At 46.8% G+C, this 18,212-nt stretch overlaps 2 protein-coding genes across 3 annotated transcripts in view; one reads left to right on the top strand and one right to left on the bottom strand.

The window, feature by feature from the left end:
• The first annotated feature begins 137 nt into the window (after positions 1-137).
• TACR2 (tachykinin receptor 2) lies at positions 138-10,499 on the top strand. The gene is made up of 5 exons (XM_009501547.2): positions 138-541; positions 4,162-4,356; positions 7,502-7,658; positions 7,992-8,188; positions 9,502-10,499. Exons 1-5 carry the CDS (start codon positions 138-140, stop codon positions 9,692-9,694), a joined length of 1,146 nt encoding a protein of 381 aa, XP_009499842.2. The 3' UTR covers positions 9,695-10,499.
• A 2,636-nt stretch (positions 10,500-13,135) lies between these two features.
• The window catches only part of LOC104042146 (hexokinase-1), a 45,253-nt gene continuing 40,176 nt past the window's right edge, over positions 13,136-18,212 (bottom strand). For both annotated transcript variants that reach the window (XM_064464659.1, XM_064464660.1), the window contains exons 16-18: positions 16,618-16,773; positions 15,670-15,903; positions 13,136-14,954 (exon numbers count right to left, since the gene is read on the bottom strand). In XM_064464659.1, the coding sequence (XP_064320729.1) occupies positions 14,810-14,954; positions 15,670-15,903; positions 16,618-16,773 (535 nt within the window). In that variant the 3' untranslated portion in view covers positions 13,136-14,809. The remainder of the gene's footprint in view (positions 14,955-15,669; positions 15,904-16,617; positions 16,774-18,212) is intronic.

Consider the following 18,212-nt stretch of genomic DNA (forward strand, 5'->3'; position numbering starts at 1 on the left):
GATATGAGACATCTCATCCTGATGTCTTTTTAACAGCACTTAGTCATATGCATGGGAATTCATAACACCAGCGTCTACTGCAAGAAAATGAGCAGATGCCAGAAGATTTTACTTTACACTTAGACGAAGAAAAAACCATGAGCACATTTTCCATTGTAAATGCTCGCAACGTTTCGCTGGCTGACTCCCTCGAGGCCAGCGGCAACTGGACGGCTGTCACCCAGTTTACCCAGCCGGGATGGCAGATTGCTTTGTGGGCTATCACCTATTCCTTCGTCGTTATCACATCCATCGTTGGCAATGTCACCATCATCTGGATTATTCTAGCGCACAGGAGGATGAGGACTGCTACCAATTACTTTATCGTTAATTTGGCCCTTTCGGATTTGCTGATGTCTGCTTTCAATACCACCTTCAATTTTATTTATGCCAGTCACAACGTCTGGTATTTTGGCAAGGAATTCTGCAGGTTTCAGAACTGGTTCCCCATCACGGCAATGTTTGTGAGCATTTACTCCATGACAGCCGTGGCTGCAGAGAGGTAAGAGGCGAAGGGAGAAGATAAGGTCCAAAAAATGCACTGTAAGTTATAAAAAGTTATTGTAATACTTTGTGCAGTTGACCTCCACCTACCCTGTCAGGTGCCTTACCAGCAAAGTGGGAGGAGTGCCAGAGAAATAGACTATGGGGTTAGATGATAGTTATGCAGTGAAAGGAAGGCTCTTCTGTCTTACCCCTGGCCTGAAACACACCCGAACGTGTAACAGGTGGAAGTGGCTGATATTTTACTGTTCCCATGCTACTTATCGTAAATGGTTTCCCAGTTATCCTGCAAACTCTTTTTTTTTAAACCACGAGAAGGACCTCACATTTGGACAGAGCTGGAGTGATACGAATATGCTGCCGGATGCTGAAAGTATTCGCATCCACAATCCGCCTGCGAGTCCAGCAAACCACCAGAAATAATGGGAATTGGATCAGAAATGGCAGTCTGCTCCAATAGTTCACAAGAATTACTTATTCCAAGAGGGAGGAAAGTAATTACAGTGATTTTATTTGACTTCTGAGGTAATTTGGTCTTTTCATAATACTCCCTTACATCTGCCAAGTCTCTTTTTACTCAAGCTTAAATTTGTGGAGCCTGTATGTGTTTACAGCTCATTGTTAAGTAGCATGACACTGCTTTTCTTTTTACTAGAAAGCGGCCAAAAGTCCATGGGAATTTCCTCTCTTAAGAGCAATGGCATGTAAAAGAAGTAGAGGAGGTTAAGCTCCTTTCTAGGCTCTCTACCCTCCTTCCCATCATCCCTCTGTTTCTTCCACTCTCTGCCTGGTGCTGGGAACATCGGTATCTTTATATCTTTTCCACCCTATATCCCTGCCATGACCCACAGAGGAGGACTTTCCCCAGGCAGCCGGACCCAGCATCCAGAAATACCTGGCGGTCCTTTATCAAGCCCTCTTGCTGACTTTGCAGTTTCCTTCAGGTTTCCTCCGTTCCTTATCAAGCGCGTGTATCCACGGAGGGCCCTTCCAGCTCCCTTGGGAGCCGGGCCAGCATCCCTCTGGAGCCATCTGAAAAGCATTGCCCCGTGAGTCATCAGGGTCACTTTTGTAACTCCCAGCAGCTCTGTTCACCCCAGCACACCCAGCCTCAGGAAGCAATCGACAGACAAATCAAACCAGATAAACTAGCAGGAGAAAGGAGGCTTGGCCCTGTGTGCATGTAAGGCCCACTGAAACCCACACCGGAGCTGGGGATATGGCCCGGGTCGACAGGCAGCTGCCACAGTACAGGGCTGTTGCCCCTGCAGTCGCTGGAAGCATTGCTAAAGAGCACGGGGATGAGCAATGTGTTTGTCAGCCTGCAGTTGTCCAGATGAAAGCAAATCCCTATTTAGAAGCAATGGCAGCTCAGTTTTAGACTCAAATACTATTTTGCTGTTCCTGGCTTTAAATCAAGGGTTGTTTGTAACTACTGTAACTCCTATTTTATACATGTGGTCTGCCAAAGAATATTATTTAAAAAAAAACAAACCACCAAAACCAAAACATTTCAGCCTGTTCTCACGTCTCCCTCCTCTTGTTCCTTGGGGACTTTTGGTGAAAGTACCTATACAGCCAATATCTATTTAGTCACATGGCGCGGATCAGAAAGAGAACTTGGCATCTTGCTGCAAACCATATTTAGCTATTCTTTGCTTAGCCTTAAAATAGATCCCGACACTGTCTCCTGGAAACTCATGGCTTCCAATTATTGTTATGAGAAGTGTCCGCTTGGGCTCCCTTGTTTAACTTTGATAAAACAATGTAATTTGAAGCGGTTTATTGTAAGGAAGGAGCCTAAGAAGTGACAGTTCTCTAAAACATCTCCGTCTGATGCGGAAAAGGCCCTGGTGGTGTTGCTCACCGTTGGGTTTGGGACTACTCTGTTCCCCGTTTCAAGCCGCACTGTGTACCGGGGCAGCTGTTCCCACTGCACATTTCCCGCAGCGCTCCAGGCAGAAATGTAGTATATCAGATCGAGTTTCACGCTCCAGTTAGCAAAGCCTCCTAGGCCGCCTTCAGAAAGCGTGCAAGGGTATCTGAAGCTCAGCTTGTTTCTCCTACGCAGTACGAGGACCAGAGGAAGGGTGGTGGGAGCGCGGTCCCGGCGTGCCGGGAGATGGGAGGGAGCGGGGCACGGAGAGAGGGCACAGGGAGCACGAGCAGCATCGGGGCAAAGGCAGACCTGCCACACAGCAAGAGCAGCCAGGCGATCGCAGCAGATTTGGTAAATCTCCCAACTTGCAGGAGCTTGCCTGGAAGCGTGGCTTGCCTTGGGGTGCACCCCCGGCTGAGTGGGGCAGCCTCCACCCAGCAGCCCTGTAACACCTTGAGTATCTGCAGCACAGGCTGCCGTGCCAGGCTGCTTCGGCAGCGCGGAGGGTGGCATCATTTATATCCAGGACTCGCCATTTACTAAAAGCCACGGGTCATAAATTGGGCACTTCTGTGGACAAATATTCTCCAGAATTATTCTCCAAATATTATTCCACAAATATTCTCCAGAATCTCCTTGATTCCTCCCTGACCAGATTCGAGCGTTGTATAATACTGTTTACAATGAGCTAAAGAAAAGCAATGTGACATGAAAACTTTATAGCTAAATAAGGATCTTCTGCCATGCAGCGCTGGCTTACTCACTGTGCTGTCTGTCCGTGGAGCTGCCCTCTGTCCTGCAGCAGCAGCCGGGCAGGGCTCCCTCCCAACAGCCTGGCCAAGAGGCAGCACAGAATTTGTCAGATTTTCACTATGAAAACCAGAAGGCAATGGCCATTTTCCACTCTATTTTGCCTTTGTAACAACCATGAAAGAGAATACAGAAAGCATGACAAGAAATGCATAATTGATTATGTACTCATTACGATACCATGCATTTCTACACAGGGAACTTAAAACCAGCGAGCACGCAGGCTTGCAAGTAATCTAATAGTCAGATGTGCCATGAGGGCTCTGAGCAGGTGTGGGACGAAAGGGTCAGCCTTCCCCTTCCGCTGCAAGCACGAGTGCCCGAGCATTTACAGGCAGAGGTGGATGGCATATGAGCTTTCCACAGCTAAATATCAGTGGGGAAAAACTCAGGGTAAAGGATACTCTAGACTCCAATCTGCTGTTGTGATAATATGGGATGTCAGAGGAGACTGACATAATTAGGGAGAAACAGAGTGTTTGGAGGTGTTTTTTTGGTAGAGGAAAGAGAAAGGGCATGGAATTAAACGGTGCATAACTCCAAACTAACAGGAACAGATCACAGCACAAAATTTCAGACCAAACAGATCAAAAGCATCTGAAAAATTAATTGAAAAAAAAAAGAGGGGAAAAAAGCAAAAATCAAAGGAATGGTAATACTTGTGAAGACCATATGCAGAAGGCATAGGTGATTGCTTCCTCCTCACACCAGAAGCATCCATCCACGTGGCTTTAATATATTCTGCCCTAAGACTTACAGTCATTCTCTTCAGAAAGGATTTAGCTCCTTCTAATTATTTATAGCCTGGAACCTACTAAAATGTCTCTATAAATATAGCCCACTATACTGTCCTAGTGAGTTTTTATACTTCCTATATTTTTGTATAGGTCACCGATACAATGTAAAAGCATTACCTATTTTTCTTGCAGGTACATGGCAATAATTCATCCCTTCAAGCCCAGGCTCTCTGCTGGAAACACCGGGGTCATCATAGGGATAATCTGGCTGGTGGCATTTGGGCTTGCCTTCCCGCAGTGCTTCTACGCCAAGATCATGATGGACAACGGAACAACAAAATGCATCGTTGTCTGGCCTGATGATGTTGGCTCCAAGCACCAGCTCACGTAAGAGAAATGAGAAAACTCTTCAATTAATGCAAAAGTTAACTAGGAAATCAATTTCATCTCCAAACTGTTGGCTACGGGCAGTGCTAGGAGAGAGGGAGGGGGGAACCAGGCAGCAGGGTAATACAGGTCTGGGGCCACCCATCTAAGCTCAGTTTAAGCCAACTGTGGAAAAAGCTGCCAGGTGATCATGGCTCAGGGTAGAGAAGAGTGATGCGCTACCCTCCCCTGCTTTGAAAAGTGGCTATAGGAATTAGAAACCCTAGATACAGGGCTCGGTGGATTTAAGAGAAACCAGCATAAAAAGTCTCTAAACAAGCAATAAATCCTGGTTCCAAAGATTTTGGATTTTCTCCCTCCATCAGGCAGGAAGAAACTGGGTATCTTTAATGCTGAGAAGCCACATAATTAGCTAAAAATTATGGCGTTCTTTGTGGGGGGAAAAAAAAAAAGAGAGGAGCATGTTTCAAACATCCTAAGGTTTTATTGACTGACATATCTCGGCACACATCTGCGCTGCCAAAAGCTCCTAACCCTCACAGCAATTTCCTCCTGCTTTAAAGCAAGATTGTTCAGACAGATGAAACAAGCCATACCCCGTATTTAGGGGATCTGCTGTGATTAATCATTATTCAAAGCACATCATACACAGAACAGTTTGAGAAATTTATCAAGCAAAACATATTTATACGAAGTAGTGATGGAAGAACTGCAGAAAAAGAACAAATTGATGAACGAAATGGAAACAATTTTTCAAACCAAAACCAAGTGCTAAACTCCCCATATCCATTCTTCTCCGTGAACACTTTTGCCCAGCTACGTGCACCAGGGACGTTTTTCCTTTCTCAGTGTTCTCTGGCAGACAGCTGGATGCCTGTTGCAGTTACTTATTACCAAACTAACCGGTTTTCACACTAATATGTGCCAAGTTCCAGGAGCTTCATGTAACTTCGTCTGAGCTGCAGCATATTCAGCCATTGGCAGTCAGTCGTCCCCAGTCTCCAGAGTCACAGAAGAGCAAGAGTAAAATCAGGCTCACATCATGTTGGGTGCCGTTCCTGCCGGGCCTCCTTGGCTGGTACCCCATGGCGCATGCTGGGGAACACAGTATGCCAGCCTTCGGTTGACTGAGAAGCAGGGGTAGCAGATAATCACTTATATCTAAGTCACTGATGACTATTTCATTCAGATGAAAAGCGCGAGGTTTATTTTTCCCACATCCATTCTTTGGGAAGGATTGAAACAAGAGTTTCCCGGCATGTCAACAAAATCTCTGTGTGCTGGAAAGGTTGGTCCTGAACAGATCAAATAACGGGCAGGTTCTTTCTGGAATCACCCGCTGAAGAGCAGCAGCTCCCACACACTATAAATCACTTCATTCACCAGCTCGCTCTCTCCCTGAACAGCCTCAGGTTTGCAGGTTTCGGTGCTATCCTAGAAAGGAAGTTGGAAGCAGCGCGCCCCAGAAACCATCTTGGGTGATGGACCTGTTGGGACAAATGCCTGCAATACAGGCCCGGGAGAAAAAGCCACGTGCAGCCATTCACGTGCTAGTCCAAAAATTGAGGAAAAGAAATACTAAGAAACTCAAAGAAAAACTAAAGAAATCGAGAAGTGGGTTCCTCTGTTGACTGAGGGTCCTCCAAATCCTTCTTAGTCGATTAAAACCAGCTTTCAAGATTTCTAGACTTCAGAGCAAGGGAAAATCTTTTTCTGCAGGAAAAATGTTTATAATTCTGATAGAAACAAGTCCAAAAAACCCCCCAAAAATGCATTATTGTGACTGCCAGTCCCTGAGAAATCTTGGATATGAAGGGACTAAATTTGTAGAAGTTTAAGGAAAATAAAGAACCTTTACCACAGATGATTTTGGTTTTTTTCTGCTGACAGGCTACCTTTGCAGCAAAGTAGCAAGACTTCAAGACTAAAAGTTTCTTTTTGCCACACGCTCAAGCTTAGGCTCCCATCCTCCTCTTCTCCCGGGATGGGAACCTAAAAGGGCTTTGCGTTTCCGCTGCTCTCCACACATGGTATTAGACCTTCAAAAGAGGTACTGCTCTGAGGAGACCTGGGAAGGGTGGAGAACAGGCAGCAATAAGCTTTCTATACGCAGCCACCCCAAGTAGCAAACACCACTGAGAGCCCCAACACCGACTTCAACAGCGCTCCGCAAAGCGGCTGACCCCGCTCGCTCACGCGGCAAGGAACTCCAGAGCGTCGTCATGCTAAGAAAGACCACTTGCACCCAGCCTTTTGTGGTCATTGCCAGCAGCGTGTGCCAGAGCCCTCCTGCCTAATCCTAGTTTTCACACTGTTTACGTTAAATTGACAGCTGCGCTAACTGAGTGAGCAAGTTGTTTCCTCCCCATAAATGGTGGTTGCTTAAAATAATCAAACCCCAACATGCGGGAACCAGCAGAAGCTTGTGGGGTAACATAGAAAGCTAGAAAGGGCTGAGCTAAAACACAGCCGAAGGGGATTCCGGTGCTTTCAGCTGGAGCAGTAACCACGTAGCCTCTTGCGATATATGATTGTGCGTGCACTCACGAATCAAAACAGCCAGCAACACAACTACAGCAATGACTGCCGCTCACTTTCTGCGAGGCAATATTCCTCCCTCGCCCTCTGCAGCATCTTCCCTGCCAAGCCTGCGCGCCCTGTTAGCAGCCAGCGACACTCTGAAGTCCCTGATGCGGGCTTTTTTCACTGCTGCTGAATTAAGCTGTTGACACTATTGTATTCACCAAGTTACTCTGCAGTTTTTGAACTATTCCTTTTCCATTTCTGTGATTTAAAGGGTCATATTTTTAGGGCCACAAGTCTTAGACGTCTCTCTCTCCTGACTGCAGTGGGATAGCAAAGCTCAGGGCGGGTGGCCATGGACTGTAACCCTCTGATAAAAGATAAATTATATTACTCCATCTCAAAAGGGCAGCAAAACCAGTCCGAGGACTAATCATCACAACACAAGCAAGATGAACTTTTGCTGTTTACAGAAGTCCCTGTAATGATGTTTGTAGGCAAAACTTCTGCTTCTTGATGCTTTGGGGTTGAACTTAATGGGAGCCAGACATACAGACAATTTCTGAAAGAGCCCTTCAAGAGACATACTGACTATGAAAATATGCCTGTTCTTGTTTTTCAGGTATCACATTGCAGTGATCGTGTTGATTTATTTACTGCCTTTAATGGTGATGTTTGTCGCATACAGCATTATAGGAATTACTCTGTGGAGCAGTGGGGTTCCAGGCAACCACCTTAACAGAGTCCGCTACGAACACCAATTTAATGCCAAAAAAAAGGTCAGAAGTGAAACGTAAAAATAATTACCCTCAGCGCACTAGCCCTGCTGGCTCCAGTTCCAAAATGGAGCTTGCATTTGATACAAAACCTTGTGGGATTGGGCATGAAAGGTTGACAATATATTTTGGGCCAGGGGTAAAGGGCATCACCCAACAAGTATGAAAAAATGGTGATCTACAGACACCAGCCAGCCTCCAAGGAAGAAAGGCTCATGTCAGTAGGCAGTGGGCCACTTCCCAGCAGTCCCTAGAGAGCAAAGCCCAGTGTCAGTGAATCTGCACATCACAGGATAAACCAGGCCCCGGAGTAACACGCTGGTTTTGTTTTTCTAGTTTGTGAAGACCATGGTGGTAGTTGTGATAATTTTTGCTGTCTGCTGGCTGCCCTATCACATATACTTCATCCTGGGAAGTTTCAAGGAAGACATCTACCAGCAGAAATACATTCAGCAGGTTTATCTCGCAATCTTTCTCCTTGCCATGAGTTCAACGATGTACAACCCCATCATATACTGCTGTCTTAACCAAAGGTGGGTAGCGTGCCCGTGTGTGCGCAGAGAAAACAGAAATCTCAATCTGAAAAAGCATAAATCTCTGGAGGTGAGAACAACTGATTTTCAACTGCAGTCCATAGTCTGTGTAGACAAGTTAATTTATGCTCCACTAATAACGTCAGATTAGCCCCACTTGCGGTGAGATTTTAACTCAACCCTTAAGATTTTCTGCCTCCGAATAAAGTCAAGCAGCAGGTGTATGACCAGCGCAGGCACATCTGCACCGGTTTCCACATGCAGACTACCTTATTTCCAAGGAAGGAGGGAGGACCCTGTAATCCTTGCATTGCATCTGCTGACCCTAATGCCGGACTGGCTTAACCACCCACTCCTCCTGTGCTACCACCCCCCGGCGCAGCCCTGAGCCCCCCACAGGCGCAGGGCTCATCCCCGTGGGGAGCAGGAGCGGCCCACAGGTGACCTGCCAAGACTCCCATGCAGGCACACTGCCACGAGCAAGCAGCTAGGAGAGCACAACCCCTTCGTGCCAAAAGATGTCTCTCTTGCTCTGTGCTGAGAACGGGCTGCTCTCGGGACGCTGGTGTGGCAGGACGGGGGCTTTGGGGACTGCTCTGGCCGCCCTGCGGGTCTCCACGCCAATTCCTGCCTGCACGTCCCACCCTCCCTAACCCACATCTCTCTTCACGCCAGCTGCACGTACAGTGAGCTGTAAGGGTAAGAAATAGTTATCGGCACACCTCCTCCAGCACCTCCATGCTGTTTCACTGGGAATCCACCAGCAAAATGCCTAACTCCAGAGTGATGCTAGGAGGCTCGCTCCTTCCGAGCATTTCAAACAGCATCCTGCCCCTAAGCTCGCAAAAGAAGGCAGTCGTGCAGCCCATTCAGCCAATCTGCATTTAACATAAAACACCCAAAGACATCCTCCTCCTCTCTCAGAAAGCAGACAGCTTCCTCATTTAATTATTTATGGTTTTTTGAAAAAGTTTCCAGTGGGTAAACACATGTATTTTCCTCAGATGCTCTGCTTCTCATGAATACTGCTATTGGCATGGTCAGCACCCTCTACCGAGCACATTAAACAACCTGCTTTTTGACTGATTTTTACATACTTACTTAAAATATAAGGAAATCTGATCATAAACTCCTACTGCTCTTCTCTCTATGGTTTTATACATTTAGCTCTTCACCTCGCTCCTTTGATTTCAGTTGAAACTTTTTGTTTCCATGGTCATTCAGAGGTAGAATGAAGTCATCCAGCACTTGTTCTTTCTCTGTGTAGTCAAAAAGATCATTTCACCATTTAATTTATTTTCTTACATTTACAGGTTTCGTTCTGGCTTCAAACTGGCCTTCCGGTGGTGTCCGTGTATAAAAGCAACTGAGAAAGACAAACTTAAACTTATGCAACCATCTCTTTACCAGACAACCCGCAGGAAGTCAAGAACAAGTTTCAACACAGAAAGCCAACTGAATGAGAAAGAGAAGACATCGTTTACCCTCACCCAGCTAATGCTTTGATTTTCTCCTCCCGGTTCTGGCTCTATCCTAATACACCATTTTGAGGCAGCAGGTTTGAGAAGCCTGAGGGTGGTCTTTTTTTCTGGAGCAACTGTTTCCTATGGGACTTTTTCAGATGCCATCACAGTGAAAGCAGCCTGCTGATAATACTTATATCCATGAAGGTCCAACTATGACCCAGCTATGGATGCAAGTTCAGCCCTCCCTTACACCAACAACTGCAGTACAGAACAGAGATTTTGCCCATGAGGTCAGCAAAGCAGTGAATCAGACCTGAGGCAGTGCCAATTAGTAGAATATCACTTATTCTCTTCCAGATAGCGTTCTCCTACTTTGTGTTCCACCGAGACGCTTAAACCTGTAAAAGTGGCGATAGAGCAGAAAGGCCCAGTTTGGAGGGACCCCATGGTGTGGGCAGCTAAATCCCATGGCTCGGCAGACCCAAGGTGGACAAGACTGTGGAGAAAAGCTTGTTTATGACAGAGGCAAATTCTAGCACATCAAGACTGAAAAGCCTGCCCTGAAAATCTTCTGAATTCTGGGATTTTCATGCCTGCAACTTCACCAACACCATCTCTCAGCAGTTAAAAGTAAGAAACAGTTCCTCCAGATGTCATCATTGCATGGATTTCTATAAATCTGTACCAAACTACAATGTTATTTTACTATTAAACTGCGCCCAAGTGATTCCTCTAACTTCACATAGTTAATAGAGCCATAGCTTTGCACACAAAAAGCTCCTACAACGTCGAAAAGATCCAGTTATTGAAATAATCCTCTTTGCTCTGTGAAAGCAAAACTATACAGTGTTGCCAGCATTGGTTTCTGCAGTAAATTCAGAAAAAAGATTTGTGGCTTCAACTGAAAGAGTACTCAGGGTTATGATTTTCCCAAGGCCGTTTCAATACAGGGACCAGCAGATACATCTTCCTTCTCCACTCCTCCACCCCCCTGGCTGCTCTGGGGAACAATCATGTTACACAGAGCCCCAACAAACTTGTCTCGCCAGTGGGACAACAGAGCACGGGGCTGTATGCCCTTCTGAAGTAGTTCATTATTTTAAATCATTCCAGCAGGTAGTTTCTAGTCTCGATGTTATCTGTGCAGCCCCCTTAACTGACCAGCCTGCTGTTCCCAAGACTGCACCGCTGGGGTGTGTGCAGGGCAGAAGGAGAGCAGTAAGACACATCTGCAGACAGCCACCACCACATCTTTCTTCTGAAGGGATTCAAAATAACTTGGGAGGAACGTTCTGCAAGCCACATGTCTCTGGGATCAGACTAGAGGTTGCAAAGATTCTTGTTCCGAGGAACTGAAGGACACCTACACACAGCGGTCACTGTTTCATATACATAAGTCGTACCTCTCCCATGTCCAGCCAATGTGACCGCAAGGCCTTTCAACACTTTAAACCCTGCAGCTTTCTAATGCAGATCTTCTAAGACCAAACAGGCCTATCTTGAACATCCCATCTTCCCCTCCACCTTCCATCACGCCTTAGAAGCCAGCCAGAGCCTATTCCAGATGCCCAAGCGTCACACACATGCTGGCACTGTCTCCCCTGTGCAGCCCCTGACAGGCACCGATGTTTTCTGACAGCTCACGGCATCCTTCTGTTGGTTGGGTGCAGAAAGCAGAGGATGATTTCTTCAGGTTGCAAGTGAAACTCCCTGTGCCCTGAAGGACTCACACTGCAGATCCTGAGATGTTTCTCCACTAGAAACAGCGACGGTTAAGAAAGCAGGGACGCTCTGAGCCCTCATTAGACACTGGAAGAAAAGGCACGCCAAGGCAGACTACATTATTTCCTCTGATATATGAAGTAACAGGAACACCATGCTCCATGGTAAATACATGCAATTCTTCATATAAATATAGACATGATTAGACACCACGCAGCAGTAAAACACCTCCAGGTCTGCCTCCTCTGCACAGTTAGTCATGCTCTAAGCAGCAATGGAGTCCCTGCAGTCAGTAAAGAAAAACATTTGAAGAATCTCACTTTTATTGCAAAGGAACGAACAAAAAGCGCAGAACGGAGTTCAGAAGTTCAGAAACACTTTATTTTGTCTTCTGCTATTTTCTTAAGAAAACAACAAAACAAAGTCTGCTTGTTTTAAAACCCATTCAAAAGGCTTCTGAGAGAACCCCCAGAGGAATAAGGAGCAGATGACATTACAACAGTGGTATGCAAATGGTCTTTTCCCCAGGAAATATAAGATTTTTGTGTTCATATTGCAGTAATTACAGCTTAACAATTAAGAGGACTGTGATTTATTCACCAAGCCTAAAAGCTTTAAGTAAGACATCTCAGTCATTGCTTGGATAACATTGGAGACATTTCTTTGGACAGTTATAGCTTGTGATTCACTTGGAACATGTTTGTAGGGGTAAGGAGAAGTCTGGAAATGGAAATCCCACCAGGTCTCCCTTTGGAAAAGTACTGCCATGTCTTATTGAGTACATCACCCTCGGTCCACAGTAGGAAAAGTTGCGCGGTTAGAAACACAAACTCACTCCCTATTTGTTATGAGCTGGAGTCAATAAACAAAACAACTTATACCAGCATCTCCAAAGCTCACAGTCACCCTGAGACCAAGCTTAACTTCCACTTCTCATTCATCCTCCCTCCTGCACTGAGCTGAGCCTAGTCCTCAGATGCTGAAGAGCTCGGAGCCCAGGTCCCCAGGCATGGCTCACACCACCCCTACGGCGCTGCCGACAGCGGGCATAGGTTTTGCAAACCTTCGAGCAATTAAAATGCAATGTGTCCCCTGTGCCCAAAAACTTTCTCACCTTCTTCTGTCTCCTATTTGGGGTCATAGCTGCACATCAAGGGTGTCAGAGACAATTCAAGCTGTAACATAAGATGGGTAATTGGAGAAGCACAACTTTAGTGGATGCAAAAGGGGCTTACATATACACCTCTGACACAGGATGCGCAGACCAGCAGCGTACGAGCGCCTGACACTGTGATTCTGCAAATGTTAACCCTATGCACACAGGGAGGTTACGGACCGTGACGTGCATCAGACTTCTGCGGGGACACAGAGACTGTAATGTACCCATCACTGTGCATCTGGCAAAGCCTAATATAATCACACTGGCTTTGATGCAGTGGGCTGAGGTTTTCCTGCACTGCAGATCCCCCTGCATGAGACAGGGCATGAGATGCACCTGGGCAAACTACATATGCCCTAGGACTTGGGTGTTGTCAGCTCTGTGCCTCTGCTGAACTACATTAGGGAACATGAGGCATGGGGACCTGGGTGAAATCCACCCTGTTTGAACCTGACCCCGAATGCCCGGGAATAAAAACACACACACAAAACGCAGGCACCACTGGGATTAGGTTGCAGCCCTCCCTACACAATAGCTCTTCCCAAAGCACTAAGCCACCAGCCAACAGCACCTCTTCCAGAAAGAACCACTAAACACCAGTTAACGCACATCAAAAAGTTTAATATTTTCACAAGTATCACGTAACACTAGTATTGGAGCTACTAGTGTGCAAAGTAAAAAGACTCTCTACCTTTGCAAAACCAGTTAGGCATGCAATTTTTCAGGTAGACACACTTAAAGCTGCAATGACTGTTTGTGACTCACATGTTACTTTACAACATTCACTCACAGTGCACCATAATGCATATTGAAATGTTATCGATACGTAGGGCAATCCAAATCTTAGGGGAGTGGAACGAGGACAAAGAGGAGTAGCCTGCAAATTTCCATCTACTTTTTGCAGGAAAAGGCAGCAGGGAAAACCATGCAGACATCTCAAATCATTTTTGGTAGATGAGCAGGAATTAAGAACTACTGTGTGGTCTCCCTCTTTGCAAGAAAGTGGTGTGACTTGCAAATGTTATTCAACATTTGTCTTCCTAACTGATTCTCAATTTAAGTAATGCAACTGGTATGCAAATATAATAATGGCATTAACTCAGCAGAGGACAGGATACACCGAGCGTATGTGACACTTGTTGCTTTAGTCCTTGGAATAAGCTGGGTCCAATTTTGGCTTTGTGTTTTGTTTAGTTTATGCACCCGGGTCCTCAAAGGCAAGATCTAAATCAAACCCTCATATTCCTTTCTAATCACTAATTATAGCTGAGTGATTGTGTTCTGAGTGGCTGCTTAACAGTATTAAAGATTAAAGCTTTGTGTGGAAGCAAATACCCATTTAAGGCAAAAGATGGAAGTATACACATCTGAGTGATGCTGTCTAGCTGCAGAGTCGGTAGAAGGGCAGCTGCAGTGCCTGGATCTAGGCTAACAAGAAGAAATAGAAAATATTTTTAATAAGAACTCTTAAACAGAAGAATACAGCACAGCCTGCCTAAGGACTGTAAACCTACCGATTTCCCAGGTCTAGAGGTTTGGATTACCCCAATCACCAACCACTTTGTTTTACTCTTTAGGGATTTCTTGCCAAAACACGACAGATTTTGCCCAGTAACACAACACTATTCACAGAAGCAATGGGAAATACCAGTGGAACCAGATCTGTGGGACAAGGGCGTTTACTTTTACCATGACAAAATAGGCATCAAGGAAGCAAGTAAGTCGCATTGTCAAGTCCCACTATAGAGTTACGTGCGTGCACGGTGCTGACACACCATAATGGTTTCACAATCGCTTTATACGAAACAACAGCAGGTAGATACGCAGGAGGGAACTGTTGCTTCCCCTTCACTAAAAGCATCAACACCCAGGTCTGGTGGTCAGTGTGCTGGCAGTGCGCTTAACAGGGTTGCTGCAAAGAACACGTCTGGTACGAGGAAATGGTAGCTCTCAACGCACATCACTCGGGGCAATTTCGTCTCAGACAACAACTGATTTTTGACAGCTGCAGAAATTATAGACTGATTCTTCAATGACCTACAGATGGGGAAGGTACCAACAAGGTGAATAAGAAACATGCAGATCGGGGTCCAGAAACAGGGGGTATTATTAACAGCACACATTCTATCTTGTATCCTATTTTTTATGTCATTAGTTGTTTTTTTTTTTCCCCGATAAAGCAGTGAGTTCTGGGTTTTTACCAGTTCTGACTATGCAGTCGCTGCTTTATGAGAAAGTGCTCACAAGACAGAATCGGGGCCGGGATTGTGGAGTTCAGTTCTGCTCAGCGTCGCGAAGCCTGCATCCCACCGCTGTGATGAGCGCTGCCCCTTTCCCGCTGCCGTCCTCTGACAGCAGGAAGGTCACATCGCAGTTGGGTGCCAGGTCTTTGACTGTTTGGTGCATGATCCTTGAAAAGCTGCAGAAGGAAACAACGGCAGTGGGTGAGGGAGGTCCCGCAGCATCTGCAGAGCGTTGCGCGCGCGCGCTGCCGCAGGCCTTTGCGGTGCTCCCCCTTTCACCGGGGAAGGAACTAAAATGCTGGAAGCTAGCGTGGATTTGAAGACTGGGAGCAGAGGGAGTTAAAGGAAAAAAGCACCTGTAGCCCACCCCCGCGTCTTTGCCTGCATGGTGTTAACCCCCACAGCAAAGGGGAGAGAGACCATGTACAGTCATCTCCTTCCCACCCATCTCCCTCCATGCACGCCAGAGATGGACGAGCAGTAGTCCTCCCCTCCTCCTGCCACCAGCTCTTTGAGAGTCCTGCGCCCTTGCCAGCAGCCCATCTCCTCTGCACACTGAACAGAAACATCCTGCAAAGAGGCACCAGCATTTCAGCACTGCTCTGTCATTGCCTTTGCGCAGCCAAGAGATCCTTTCCTTGCTGTGCGGCTTCCAACTTGTTCGGCAAGCTGCGTCCCCTTCAGTTTGTCACCGCCCCAAGAATCCTTCACACTTCCTTCTTGATCGTCTCGTTGCCCTTTAGAAAGCCCTGACCACCCCTGATTAAGGCTTCTTTTCCCTGGCTCTTATCCTAGCAAGTAAGAGATACCAGCTTGGTGCATCAAAAGAAAGGACGTACAAGCACCGCTACAGATCGCAGGCAAGCAAATGCTACGGAGGTGAATACTCACTGTGGATGCAGTTTGTACAGAGTCCCATCCACACCAACCGTTATCTCCAGGTGCTCTAATCCTCTGTTCTCCCTAATTTTATCTACAACGGCAGCCATTCCAGCACCGCACAACTGAGCTGCTCGCCTCGACACCGCTCCACACACAGTCTTGACAATGATACTGTCATCGCAGGTGCTGTTGAGCCCCAGCTGCTGGAGGATGGCTCGCACCTGCAGCAAGGCTAACCTGTCGCTGCAGAAGCAGAAGAGCACAGTGTTAAATTACAGGTTTCCTCAGCCAAACCACTGGCACAAACCCCACTGCATTGATGGCTGCACCCATGCACCCACACCAGGCAGCAGCCTTTCCTGCCAGGGCAAGAGACCTCAGGGAATGCAAACTCCTTCACTCCAGCACCACGCTGCAGTGCAGGAGAGGAGCGCAGGGGGGCAAGGGAGGCTTCGAGTCCGGCTCTGCATTGCCTCCCCTGCTCTTTTCTTACCAAAGGGCATTTCAGGAAAATATTTTTAATTACAAACTTGGGGTTTTCCCCCCCACCCCATAAAGACTCAACAGTCTTTGAAAGTACTTTAAAATACAGAGTCTGAGCAATAAAGACAAAAATATCCAGTAAAGAAGTGCTCATACAGCTAGTGTTCATTCAGTTCAGCAATTATAGCCAGACACACACAAGGGGCACAGGAAAATGTCTTGATTTCCAAGCAAGCAAATAAAGCGATACAGTAAAGGAATCCTTGACAGCCCTTCCTATGATTTAGCAGTGAGCATTGCTAGAAATTCAGATGATATTGTGGAGTCCTTCTGCACATGCACAGGCTGAAACCAAAATAATCTCTGGAGAACCAAGCAATGCTCTCCAGAGCTGCCCCTCCCCTCCACCAGTGTCACCAGATGAGTGTTACCACACTATTTCACCCTAAACAGCCTCCTGTGCAGTGCTCTTACCTCTCAATCTGAGAAAGGAACTTGGTTTCAAAGATATGTCTGGTCTTCAGTGTCTCTGAAATCTGGCCTCTGAACAGGAACCCCCGTTTGGTGAAGTCAATCAAAATATTGCGGACTATTTCCCCCAGGTACATCCCACTGATCATTTTCTCATACCTGCAATGAAAGACAGTGGCACAGCTCATATTTGCCAAGGCAGCATTGCAGCTGTGTTGTCAGCCAGGTTTCCTGCCCGCGCACACTGGAGACGTGAAATACGCAACCTGATTTATACAGAATGGCCATTTACTAGAAAAACTGGGCACGGAAAAGCATGAAGACTCAGCGGGAAGCCTTGTGAGCTCATCTATGGAATGCTTCATCGGTTCCTCACTACCATGTTCCCCCAGCCAGGCTGTTGTTAGTGGCGGCTGGTGTTTCTCCCAGATGAAAGAAATCAAAACCTGTTGCCAGAGAGCAGAACGGTGCCCAGATAAAAGCCAAATTTGCCGTGCATCCCCCAGTGACAGCCCTGAGTGGACCCCAGGGAAAACTTGTCTCCACTGCACAACATTGGGGACCCCTCTTGAAGCACAGCTGAGACCTTCAACAGAAAAAGCTCAATGGCTCCATGCAGCAAAATTACAGGAAAACTTCAACACATGTATAGTCACTGCGAGTGCATTTTTAAGGGAGCCCTGTGCTGCAAAACCCTGTGAAAGATAACAGATGTGAAGAAGGTATGTCCGGCATATTCATAGGATCACTGACCTGTAAACTAACAAGCTGGGGGTCCAGGGTTGGTTTATGCTTTTCAGTTAATTCCAGCACCTGGTTTGCAGTACGGGATCAGTAGTCCAAAAACCCCAGGGAGGAACCAAGCTCTCTGGAACCCTTCTTGCTCCACGCTCTGCACACAGGCCAGACAGAGGGAATATCTTCCACCTGCAGACCCCTTCCCTGCACACAACAAGGAGCGCTCCAAGAGCAGTGCTCGGCCCTGGTACGGGGCAGCCCTGTGCTGAGGAGGGCAGGAGTCTGCTTTGCACTCGCTTCCTCATTCACTCATCATTCTGGTTTGAATGGAGCATTTAGGGGTCCATGAGCTGTGCCCTTACCAATGAGAACTGAACACTTTTCCATTTATTGAAAAGTGCATTCAGCGATGCATCCTTTATTTCACCTCCTGAAGCTCTAAAGCAGGGTTTCTGCCCTGGATGAAGTGGAGCCCAGCACGCCATCCTGCTGGAAGCAGGCCATCCAGTCCATTTAGTACTGTGAGCTCTCTCAGGCTTGTACCCAGCAAATGTACTCCCCTCTTGGCTGCCTAATTCTCTCTGGAATAAATTATTCTCCCTGGCGGTCTCCACTACTGCCTTTGACTGCTTACTCCATGCCAGCTCTGCCGCTGCATCAGGCACACTCAGCACCTGCCTCTCTGGGTCTGTTTGAGCCCTAACTTCCAAAGAGCTTCCCAAAGGACCTGCCAACTTATCTGCATCCCCCAGGTTTTCAGGCAGATTTACTCCAATCACAGAAGGTTTTTCAAAGCTCCTGACACCAAAGCATTGCTGCAGAAAATGATCAAAAATTGTAGTCTGGGCATGCAGCAGTCT

Source organism: Phalacrocorax carbo, chromosome 13 (assembly GCF_963921805.1).
Source record: "Phalacrocorax carbo chromosome 13, bPhaCar2.1, whole genome shotgun sequence".
Taxonomy (NCBI): Eukaryota; Metazoa; Chordata; class Aves; order Suliformes; family Phalacrocoracidae; genus Phalacrocorax; species Phalacrocorax carbo.